The 12,014-nt window shown below is 38.9% G+C and overlaps 2 protein-coding genes across 2 annotated transcripts in view; both read right to left on the bottom strand.

The window, feature by feature from the left end:
- The window catches only part of LOC106933926 (PDZ domain-containing RING finger protein 4), a 131,886-nt gene extending 129,116 nt beyond the window's left edge, over positions 1–2,770 (bottom strand). Inside the window, exons 1-2 of the mRNA XM_088006468.1 lie at positions 1,036–2,770; positions 856–945 (exon numbers count right to left, since the gene is read on the bottom strand). Coding sequence (XP_087862594.1) covers positions 856–945; positions 1,036–1,296 — 351 coding nt within the window. The 5' untranslated portion in view covers positions 1,297–2,770. The remainder of the gene's footprint in view (positions 1–855; positions 946–1,035) is intronic.
- Positions 2,771–4,893: 2,123 nt separating this feature from the next.
- The window catches only part of LOC106929275 (contactin-1a-like), a 55,463-nt gene continuing 48,342 nt past the window's right edge, over positions 4,894–12,014 (bottom strand). Inside the window, 6 exon segments of the mRNA XM_088006739.1 lie at positions 4,894–7,132; positions 8,659–8,854; positions 8,948–9,060; positions 9,194–9,383; positions 10,162–10,265; positions 11,609–11,843. Coding sequence (XP_087862865.1) covers positions 7,056–7,132; positions 8,659–8,854; positions 8,948–9,060; positions 9,194–9,383; positions 10,162–10,265; positions 11,609–11,843 — 915 coding nt within the window. The 3' untranslated portion in view covers positions 4,894–7,055.

The raw sequence follows: 12,014 nt of genomic DNA, 5'->3' as shown, positions 1-12,014 counted from the left end.
ATACATGTGGACCTCAATAAATACAAATTTCAGTCACAGAACTTAAGACACATTTTTCTTCCACTTGACTTTCCATGAATATGCTCAGAAAACGAATTTTCAAACACATTTGACCCTTTTGTACCTTCCTGTAAATGTATCCTAAACACCTTTAAAATCAACACACACCCCTATTATAATGAAGGCTGTAACACAGATGTGAGAGACTTCTGTCAAAAGTTTTCTTAGTAATACTTATTTTTTGAGAAGCCCAAATTTTCAGTCTGCTTTGCTTCTGAGAGAACAAACAGCATTAACTTCTAAAGCATATCACTCTGCAGTCATTGATTAATTGCAACATTGCGGTCTAATGCCAAAACATTCGGTGCCAGACCACTGGGAGAGTGGCAGAGAACCCTCGGGTCAAATGGATTAAGCTGAAGTTGTTTAAACAGAGCCAAGAGTTTTAGTAAGACAATATCTTATACCGACAGCTTTTCTGCCAATAAACTAGGTTGTGCAATGAAGAAACAGTTTGGCATTCACAGCCCCCTATACACTGGAAACACCAGTGAAAATAAGAAACGACAGGATGTGAGGAGAGATTGCTGAAACCCTCAGACTGGGATACCAGAGTCAACATACAGAAGAAAACAAATGGGCTGCATGTGAAATGGAGAAGGAGGAAGCAACATCAAGCTGCACGATGAGTCTGCAAACCTTTTCGTCTCAACTCCTCTATCTGCAGTACCAGCAGTGTCTCAGAAGATATCTAAAAAAAAATAATGTTCTAGGTTGCATTCAGCAACTTGAGCTAAAACTTCACAAGAGTGAGAAAGAAAATGGCCAACAACAACAACAAAAAAGTTTCCTTACCTGACGCTCCTCAACAGTTTTCTGCAGCTTTCCTGTCGTTGAATGGTCTGACGTGTGTGTCTGCATGTCAGCGGCTGTACTGGAATCACTCTGATTCAAGCAACAGACAGACAGACACCTGTGTAGCCTATTAACAATAATAATAATAATAATAAAAAGTTTTATCAATCAGCCTCCTACCTTACAGTATCCAGCGATCTGTTCTGCGATGCTGCTGATGTGCAGCAAGTATCGCTTCAATCTCTGCTGATACGTGAAGGCGGCGAGCTGAGCTTCGTTCTGCAGCGTCGCCACCTGAGCCACCAGGAGCTGCTCCCTCCTGTTCCACCTGAGCCGCGCCATCCGGGATGCCTGCTCCAGACCTGCGCCCCTCTCCTCCAAAGCACGTTTCACTGCCCGGAGGGACTCCACGCAGCAGCGCTCCTCCTCCGTGCCGTTCATGCTGTGACCGGACAGCAGCAGACCGTCGGCGTCCCTTCTGACTTCGAGCACGGTGACGCGTTTTTTGTTTTTTTTTAGTACTCCTTGCGTCTCTACCGAGCGTCGGAGTCTAAAGGTTTCGCTCGCTGCGTCGGGTTTTTGAGTCCGACCACGCACACAGTTTGCGAAAGAAACGTTGGCGTTCGGGTACGGATGTTTATTAAAGAGGAATTTTACATTTTAAATTCTCAAACTAGTCGGAGCAGTGAGAAAACAAAAACAAAGTTTGAATGTTCTGCGCAGTTTACGTTTCGCCGGTGCGTCCGTCGGAGCGGGGAGGAGGAATGACGTTTATGCTGTGACTGTCAGGATGCTGGGTTATTTTTTTATTTTTTCATGGGTTTGTTTGTAGTTATATTTTTGGCTCTGTATTCCTTAGTCTCTTATTTTGGATCAGGCAATCCTCGTTTCCGCTTTATTTTAGTTCAGTCCTTTCTTAGTTAAAAATGTTTAATTATTTCTTGTGCCTAGTTGTTTTTTGATGAGGTCTGATAAATTTTTCCTGTTCCCCTGTTGGTGTACTTCCTCTCCCTCCCCTCTTCTCTCTTTCTTTTCTCACACCTGCAACCTGTTAGCCAATCAGTTTTCCCAGCTTTTACTCTCTCGGTACTTGACCTCCTCTCCTTCACTAACCCCTTGTTGGATTCTCCCAGTTCCTGTTTTGCTTTGCTCTAACTTCCTGTGTTTTAAGGTGTTTTTTCATATATATTTTTTCCATTAAAATACCTAATCTGATCTCCAAATGAATAATTTAATTGTATGTTACTCTCAAAAGGCTTTACATCATACCTTTTTCAACAATTTATATTCAAATGCATGTCTGGACCTACTTTATGAAATAGGTCCAGATTAGAAAATGAGCAAACAAAATTTCCAATGAACCAACCAAATCTGTGTGTGGTTCGTTCTTTGGTTTTTTTCAATTTTGTTTGTACATAAACAAAACATGCACAGTAGATGCATTCTTTACATGTAATTTTCATGTGTCTTTGTGAAAATTTGAAATGTCCATATATGTTGGTTGTTGTTGTTGACAAGCAATAGTATGTCAGATGTACAAAAGTAAAGTGTATTTGACTCTCTGGCCTTCCACCACCACTTGACAATGGAAAGGAGTTCATGGAGTGTTTATCTAAAATAAAATAAAATAAAACAGACTTTCTTCATATCAACAAATCACTACTTCTAAAAATTATTATTATTATTATTTTGCCCAACATCCCGGCTAGAAATAACTTAAATATGTTTGTTTTGGGAATTTGATATTTGTTACACATCTTTTCCACCAGAGGTCGCCCTCTCTCTCCTCTGGCAAAATCAAATGTTACAAGTATAAACCCTTTAACCTTTGTAAGAGTATTTAAGCCTTCATAAAATTGACATTGTTTGCCAGATATTTGCCTTGCTTCTTATACAACTTTTGTTCTGCACACATGAAGCATGTCTCAATGTGCTTCATGTGTGCATGAAGCACACACATGAAGCTGTGTGCTTCATGCACACACACTTCATGTGTGTGCATGAAGTGCGTGTGCTTTTAGCTAAATACCCAACTAGCTAAATATTCAACCCGGTTAATCTGATTGAACGGCATGACAGATTCTCAGATATCAGGTCCCACTTCAAACAGCCTGGTTATGGTCTGCTCTGTTCAGAGTGATTGTTGTGTCATCAGAGAACAGGTGTGTTTTTTTTGTGGTTTTTTTTTTTTTGGGGGGGGAGGCGGGGGGTTAAGTAGAAAATGATCTACTGAGGCACCGTTCCACAATGTAGGTGTGCTAGAAGGTGAGAGGGTGAGAGGTCTGAGACATTTCTTGCAACTCAGTCACTCTTGCAAAAAGAAAGTTGCTGTTTAACTTCACAGAAACTGATTAGTCCAAGAGCATGTTGACTTTTACTTCGAGGATTTTGGAGTTGTGCATTGCTTGTTTCAGAGGGGGGATAAAAAACATTACAAGCAACCACAGGGTATCATTCTTATCACACAGGCCATATGTTTGTACTGATAAGCTTCAAAATAATAGCACTGAAAAAACTGCCCTGCCCTTGTTTTGTTCTCTTTGTGAGCTAACTCACTGAATAACAACAACGGCCTGAATGACCTGTAGATATAAATCAGATTGATGTGTTTTAACTTAATTTACAAAGAGAAGTGTTAACTACTTGCCTTTTATGATGCCTAATAAGAGGCAAAACTCTCAGCTGGTTCGTAATGAAAAATTGGAGCTATTCTCATATGTAATGGAAAGCACTTTAAAATACTACACCTTGTTAAAACTTTAATAACTTACAAATGAAACCTTGTCAAACTGAAAAAGAAAAGCCTGGAACTTTTATCAAGTATTTTTATTTAACCACTTTTCTTTTCGAGTGCATTCAGTTTTCCTTGAAAGTTACTCAATTTGTAAACAGACCCCATTTTACCCTTCATTTTATTTCCTCTTGTCTGTTGGTTTTTGCTTCAATTCTACTTTTGTTTAATTTAGTTGTATATATGATGTATAACAGTTTACCTGGTTCAAACTAAAATTAAATGCACTTTATGCATTGCAGGCATTTTTCTTTACTTAGTAAATCTCTGGATGGGAATGAAAATAGGTCATTTTGTTTAAGTTGAAGCTATGCTTTCATCGATTTCATTTAGTTTCCAGATCATTCCCAGCATCTTTGGTTTGAAGCTATCGGCATCAGAGATGTGTTTAAAATGATAAAAGAACCCGAAGTTCTAAAAAAGATGTTTAGAAGACGTGTTGAGACATGTCTTTGGTTCATTTGAGCTACGAGAGTCAGTGGAGATGACTTCAGCAGATAACAGACATTTCTTGTTGACGTTGTCAATGCTCTCACTTAGAAACAGCATCAGTCAGTGCAACGTGTTTTCATTTTAGAACCAATGGCTCAATTCTGCTCTCCCATAAAGTCAACAAACACATTTTGTTGACTTTATGGCAAGCAACACTTTCTTAGAATAAATAACAAAATAAACCCTTGACAGCTTTTGCAATCATTTTCTTGTGGTCCAGCACTGTAATTCTGTTCTGAACCACAGCCGTTTGGACTTTGTTTATTTGTGCTTCTGTTTTGATCTTTTCTTTATTGCTTACTTCATGATATCTTGCCATTTCAGTATTTTATGCAAGTAATTTTTTGTCACATTGTTTGTGCTTTAAATTTGTTTCTTTATATCACTATTTCCTTCTGTTTACTGTTTATTTTTTCATGTTTCTTTCCCCTTTTTTCCTTATACTCTTTGCTTTGTATATTCGTCAGTTTACCCTCAGCCAACTGCCTCATTTGCCTCCACCTCCCTGCTGCATCCACTTACCTGTGATTAGCTCCCATGGCTCCTTTGTCATTTTCACCTCTCCCTTAGTATTTAAGCTCCTCTTTCTCTTCCACTCCCTGCTGGACAACCATTATTCCTCTTTGTTATTTACTGTTACTTCAGTTGCTTCTCTGCTGATTGCTCTTTACCCTAAAATTGTAAACTTAAAAAATGCCATAGTGCAAGTAAAATGTTTGGATTCACAAGACACAAAAAACAACAGCACCACAATATAGTTAACTACACCTTTATTGTTCCTTGTCCAGTCAATGAGAGCTTTTAATTTCATCCCTCATATATGCCATTCATATCAAAGTATGAACTTCCAGCAGACAGCCACACATGCTGCCAGAACCACCAATAATGCAACCAAAACTCCAAGCATTAAGTATGCAGGGGACTGCAGGACCGGTAGTCAGCAGAGTGACATGCCTTTAGTCAGTTTACATTTTCTCTAAACGACTAAATGAGTTCTTCTACGGGCCTCAGACGAGATGACGGGTCTATTGAAGCTTAGCAGCTAATGCACATATTAGTCCAAGATCTCTACGGTCTCTGACGTAAAGGGATGCCACTCGGGATTGGAATGTGTTTTACAATAGTTTCGGAAGTTTCCACGATGTTGGTACGCTGTCTCCAATCTCATGCATGGTAGTATGCGGAGCCACAGCCCTGTCCAAAATGTAGAAGTTCAAGGCATTCATGCATTTGGCAATTTTTTATTTTTTTTTATTTTATTTTTTTTTACTTTAATGAATTGTGGCATGAAGAGAAAACCAGGAAAAAGCACTTTGTGGTGGACACCGATACTGTCACAATGTAGAAGCATGACCAGCATCCGTCATACAACAAAATGATTCAGAGGAACTCAAAATGCAGCATTTGTTCCTCCATTTGAGGGACATAAACTTTAAAACTTGACCAGCCGGACTCGGGTCAAAATGTACAAATATAACAATAAAAAAGACAAGTGATAATGTCCATAAAACTCTGATCATATGTTAATAAAAACACTAAACTAATGCATTTAAAACAACGTCCTGAGCTCCGGATGAGCTCTTACCGCTGATAGAGATGGCTTTGCTTACCTTTTGCTTATATCAGATAATTAAAAATGCATTAAATAAGACTCCTGTTGCAGAAGCTCAGCCAAGAGTCCCGTTAGAAAACATGAAGTTGCCACAGTTCTATCAGACATTGCACATTTACAGAAGGGCATGAGGTGCGCTACTGTTTCACTTTTACCGTTATTAGCCGACGATGAGCGACATGAAATGAAATTGCTTACATTAAATGAAGTGCTAACATTCTTTACAAAGCACCAGCTGGCGCCACTGAGGATCTAATGATACAGTCAAAACAAAGAAGGTTCAGATATTTTTTTTGTTTTGTTTTCTTTAGTTTTTCTCTCAGTCATCTTTCTTAATGTTAGCCAACATTTCTGGCAAATCTGAGATCACTGCACAGTTGGACCAGTATGGCTGGAAATAATCAGTGTTGGATGTTGATATGCATTTAAAACTACACATTTAAACACATTTCCTGTTTCTGGGGAGATAACTGCATGTACTAAACTTTTTTTATTTTTTATTTGTATTTTACTTACACCTAACAATAATGTTCCCTCTTTGGAATTGGGATACCAGAGTTTATGCTATGTTCTAAATCAGAAGCTATGACCTTCGTGTTTTATCAATACAGCAAGGTAAATTTAGTCTAACAATACAATATCAATAATCCAATATATTAATTCTGCATGAAATAAATTGTGCTTTCTCTGAATAAAATCCACAATGCAAGCGGTTGAGATTGCTTTGACTGTATCGCTGCAAAACAGTGATTATTTAAAAAAGTCAATGAACTGAAAATGAGGAGAGAAAGAAAAAGACAGTTTATCATTTTTATAAATGCATACTCTTGCCCTTCACAGCTAGTTGTTGACCTTTTGCAAGGGAATGAACTGAAAACAAAGCAGTTGAAAAGAGGTAAGAAAATGAAAGGCAGCATTTTTAAATCAGAAAAGTCTGGTCTGAGATGTGAAACAAAGGGGAAACTGAATACAGAAGAGACAACATACGCAAATCTAGACTTTAACATCTAGAAACAAATCACTGTGAAAGACAAGAGTAATCATTTATGTAAGGCATTTTAAGTTGACAGAACTCCTTTGAGATTCCTTCAGAGAGGCCTTTAGTGGATAAATAAGGAAAACCTTTGTCCATTTTCCAATTGTTAATCCATTTCCATTTTCCACAAACACTTCCCTTAGCTGGAATGTGACACTCTGGTTTAGAATATTGTGGAAAGAGTCTCGGATCCTTCACAGGTGTGTGAACCTTTAGCAATCACAGCCAGTCTTCATCCCAACTCTGAGAGGACAAAGACGGCGCTACATTCAGAGGTTCAGGAGGAGGAGAGCCACGAGGAGCATTGGGAGGACGCTGAGAGATGAGGAGGACATGACTGCTCCACCTGAAACAGATGGACAGAGGCAAATAAAAGCAGAATTTAAAGCCTAAATTGATGGATAATAATAATAATAATAATAATAATAATAATAATAATAATAATAATAATAATAATAATAATAAAGAAAATCTGCTACCTAAATGTCCAGTTGATGCATCAAAATCATCTAAAAAAAACAATTTTTGAAAAGTGCTCAGAGTGCAATTTGTACTTCATCCAATCCTGCTATTTTAAATAAAGGTGCTTGTGTTGTTACCCCTAAACACGATAACAAATTCCCCTTGTTTTAAGCATGGCGTTTCGGATTGGATGGCGGAAACTTAAAGAAAACTGGGAGTTCCACCAGGACAATGATCACAAAAACACATAAAATTGAAAAAGCAGGTTAACATCAAACTTTTAGAATGATCCTCTCGAGTCCCAGACATCAACCCAATCGAAAATGCATCGCGTAAACCCAAGAAGCAACATCTGTATGAAGAAACTCTCTTGATTAAACAACTAAAAGTGTATGGTCAAGGTCCAGTTTGCTGAGGGACAACCTAAGCAGTGTGGAGCAGCTATGACCCTAATAGACGTGTGGTTGGAAAGCTGTCCAAACACACCAGCAGATATTTTCTGGACATATTTTGACCTGACCTTCACTGTGAGCAAACCACATAACAACCAAACAATGGCTAAGTACCGTATGCATTTAGCCACAGAGTGCCATCGCATAAGAAGCGCTACATTTAGAGTTCATCTCTCTCTGACCACGTTCTTCAAATTACAAAACTGAGAGGACTGAGATGACCCCAGATAGCTCTGCTTTCGTCAGTTCCTCGCATTCGAAATCCATCAGGACTTAAATTCCCGAGTCTGTGAAATCAAGCTGTCAGGTGGAGTCTGGGTCTGAACGATAAGGAAGGAGCAGAAGAACCGCAGGAGGGGTTTCCTCTTCTCATCAAGATCAATTCCAGAGGCTTAAGTTCTCCTCCGTTCGGCGGCCTGCCAGCTGGTCACCCACGCAGCGAGCAGATCAGTCAGGGGGCCGACGAGGCTTTAGTCACAGACCATCTCATCCCTCCAATCTAAGGTATGAGAGCCGAAGTAACAGCTTAACTCGGCCCACACAGGAACCCCCCAACCCTCCCCGGCTTTGACTAATGATAACCTAATGCTGACTTTAAGCCCAGTATAATCTCACAAACTGATGCTAGACCAGATTGAATAGTGGCATTGTTTTACCTCAACAGTGCAGATTTAAAATGCCACTTGATGACCAAAGCCTTTATTTCTGCTCCACTGGCGCTAAACTTAATCTTTGTCAAGACGGCGTGAGATTTCCCGAAGGAGATTACCCTCAATCAATACATTTAATTTCATCAGTGATCAAATTAAGGGAAGCCTCATTTGTTTGTTAAACCTTTTTTTTTATTATTATTATTTTCACTTGAATCTTTGGGACATGAACACATGTTCTCTGGAAATTCAAAAGATATAAATAAGTGCTTGTAAGTGTTGGACGACAATCGACAGCAGGGACTTACTGTAGTTCTGCGTGCGACCGCGGGTCTGGCTGTTTCCAGGGGGGACGCTGATTTGAGCCACAGCGCCGTCTCCTCCCTCCGTGTGCGCCCGGACTTCCACCACATACTCCCCGTCTGTTTGCAGGAGAAGTTCAATGGAGCGCTTAGGTGTTGAGTACAGCGTTCCTATTGACGCGCCTTTAGCCTTGTACAGGACCTGGGTAGGCGACAGATGTAAATAAAAAGCATCACATGCAGAGAAGTTTCAGGTTTTGACCCCAGAAATGAGAACGCACCAAGTTTTTCTTACCTTGTAGTTTTCTATTAGGGATTCGTTAGAAAACGGTACCACAGGTTCCCAGGCAACATTCACAAACCTGCCTTTTATCTTTGCATCTAATATTTTCGGAGGTCGATCCGGAGCTGGTTGAGTTAATTAGAGCAACACCAGGTCAAATCAGAGAACTTCCTCATTTGTTGAGACACTTTAGACCCAAATAAACACTCATCTAAATACGTGTTTACTTAGATCGCACGAGTCGATGTTGAAACTTACGGGGTTTCTTGGTGCGGATCTTGACGTGGTTGCTGGGTGGTCCGTATCCCACAGAGTTGTAGCCTCGAATCTCAATCATGTAGTCAGAGCTGGCCGTCAGATTCTCCAGCCGGGTGTGGTTTTCCTTCCCTGACACCACGACTGAGTCCGCTCCACTGTCACTGTTTTCATTAAGTCTCCAGTACTTCACCTACGGCAAAAAAGATCAGTTGTTACAGTAATAATTCATTGGGGAAAGCGATCTTTTTTTCTAAATTGGAAACACACTATACTACATGCTAGCTGATCGCACTGGCAACACTTTTTTGATGTGGGTGAAGTAACTAAATTAAGAAAACTCAAAGATATATATTTTTTTCTATTTTTAGAATTTGAGGGATTTAAAGTGAAGTCAGAAAAAGTAGAACTATTTAAAAGGAAACTATCAGTTTGTTGAGGCTGTAAAAGCAAGAGGGAGTTGAACATTTCTAGCAGATAGTAGGAAGATTGAATAGAGAACTGCATCGTTGCTAACTTTTCAAGGTTTCAATCTCTGTCTCTAAAAGAACATGATTGATTTAATATAAAAAATATGATACGGAGATCACCGTTTCTATACACAGACTGTTTACAGTTAGGAAAGCTCTGCACTCATTGCTTATGAGACTGAAGCAGTTTAAAATGTTAACTCTGTTGGTTTTGTGTTTGTTTCAGGGTAATATCAAATCATAATTTTCAGCAAACTTTCTTTTCACAAATGCACAGAATAGCTGACTGCACTGCACTTTGTCAAAATGTCTCAAAATCAATTCCTTTCACACTCCGGCTGAATTAAGCTTCTCGTTTAGTTTTCCATTCGATTTAAAAGCGTTGCACCTGTTTATGCAGAGATTACACCTAATAATAATAATAATAATAATAATAATTTAATAATATTTGGGATGTACAGTACCAAAATGGGAGTTTTTCTTTTGTTTTCTTTTACTGACCTTGTATCCATCAGTATTGTTCTCTGACAGAAGGATCCAGGACACAGTCGCCGCTGTGGCAGAAATTGCTTTCGCTTCAACAATCACTGGAGGTTCAGATGGAGCTAAAGAGGGAGAATGCAAACGTTGTCAAAAGTAATAGTCACAGAAGAAACGCTTGTCATGTTGAAGAATGCTTAATGAGGGTCTGAAGAACAAAAAAAAATACAAAAAAAGAAGATTTGAGCAGTTCAGAGTTGACTATTTACAACAGTTCCCAAAATAAATTGAAATCAGACATTTCATGTTCAACTATTATTATTTTTCTTCAAAGAGGAAACCTTGCTCTCTAAGTGAAACCTGAAGGTCAACATAAATTAAATATGAAAACATTTCTAAATAAAGAATTTCATATTTAATGATGGAGAATGAAATGTTTTTCCCATAGATAAAATTGAATTACTTGTCTTATTTTGCTACAGCAGTAACATTATCGTTGCTTTACATTCCTTTAGAAGATTATCAGACTGTTCTCAATAGCTGTACACTACATGGAACAGAGTTCAACATTTGCAATACAAATAACGTTTTTTTGCCCTTGTAACTACATAATAACATAAAAATTTTTAAAACATTTCTTTGTATTTTTAAGGTTTTATACCTTGAAACAAAAAACAACCAAAAAACAACACATTTATTAAAATATATCATATTGACGGAAATAAAATAAAAACACCAAAAAAAAAAACAACAAAAAAAAAAACTAATTGGTGATTAGTAATCAGAATGAAAGAAGAAAACTCATTAATTGTAGCTTTAATTAAAATTCTGTACAAATACTGAAGAAAAATAAATCACAATTGTCAAACTTGATGCTTTTGCTTTCACTTTAAGAACGCTAGTCGGTTTGATATCATTTCTAGCTAATGTTATGAAGAGTCCTGTGTAGGGCCTAAAGTGCTACATGGTTCCACTGGGGATTGAACCAACAACACTTTAGATACCGCACAAGCACTTTTCCTATACGAACACATAATATGGAGGAAAAGCACTTTGTCGGGATGACTTTACAGTCATATGCACTTCCTCAAAAGGCAGGCGCTCTCTGAGAATGTTTACGCTGGCTGGAAGGCAGGAAGTTATCATGTCTGCAGTGCCAGCGGTTACCTCAGGTTCCTGTCACTGAAAGTTAACAACTGATCCAAACATCTCACATCCCTGCTCAAATGATCAGCCTTCTCGTTCACGCCACATTATAATCCGCCTCCAACGAAAGATGGTGGGGGGAGGGTTTCACTTTCAGTGTGCATTTAAATTCCTCACCAAACATGAGAACCCCCACCTAAGGGGTCCCACTCTATAGAGCTGACAGACTAGAAAGCAGTTACTGAACTCGTGGCTTTGGAAATCACTTTTTCATGTTTTCTCTTACTGCAAGTCGCATCGGGAGCCGTGACTCGGCACTTACCGTCCTGTGAGGAGTAAATGATGGTTGTTAAGCTGTAGGGTCCCTCTCCCTGTCTGTTGAAGGCTTTAACTTTGACCTCGAACTGCGTCATAGGAGCGAGGTTGGGGTCTTTGTGAACATAGCGGTTGGCCTCGGGGCCCGTCACCGCCACCCTGTTCCACTGTTTCTCTTCACGGGGTTTAAAGGCCACAATGTAGCCAAAATCAGGTCCATAATAGTACTGTGGCTGCACTGGCTGAACACACAAAAAAAAGAAAGAAAACAGAAACAATCGGGAATATAGACTTTTTTATTTAAATATTTGATGTTATTTAACTAGGCAACAACCACTAAGAAATAAAACAATGTTATATTTTGCTTTCTCAAAGTCTCGTCAGACCCCTTGGTGTTCTGTCCATCTATTTTT

The sequence above is a fragment of the Poecilia mexicana genome, unplaced genomic scaffold, assembly GCF_051168715.1.
Source record: "Poecilia mexicana isolate PSO_F unplaced genomic scaffold, ASM5116871v1 scaffold_6, whole genome shotgun sequence".
Lineage (NCBI taxonomy): Eukaryota > Metazoa > Chordata > Actinopteri > Cyprinodontiformes > Poeciliidae > Poecilia > Poecilia mexicana.
Note: the sequence above shows the minus strand (reverse complement) of the source record. Positions and strands in the feature narration are given on the sequence as shown.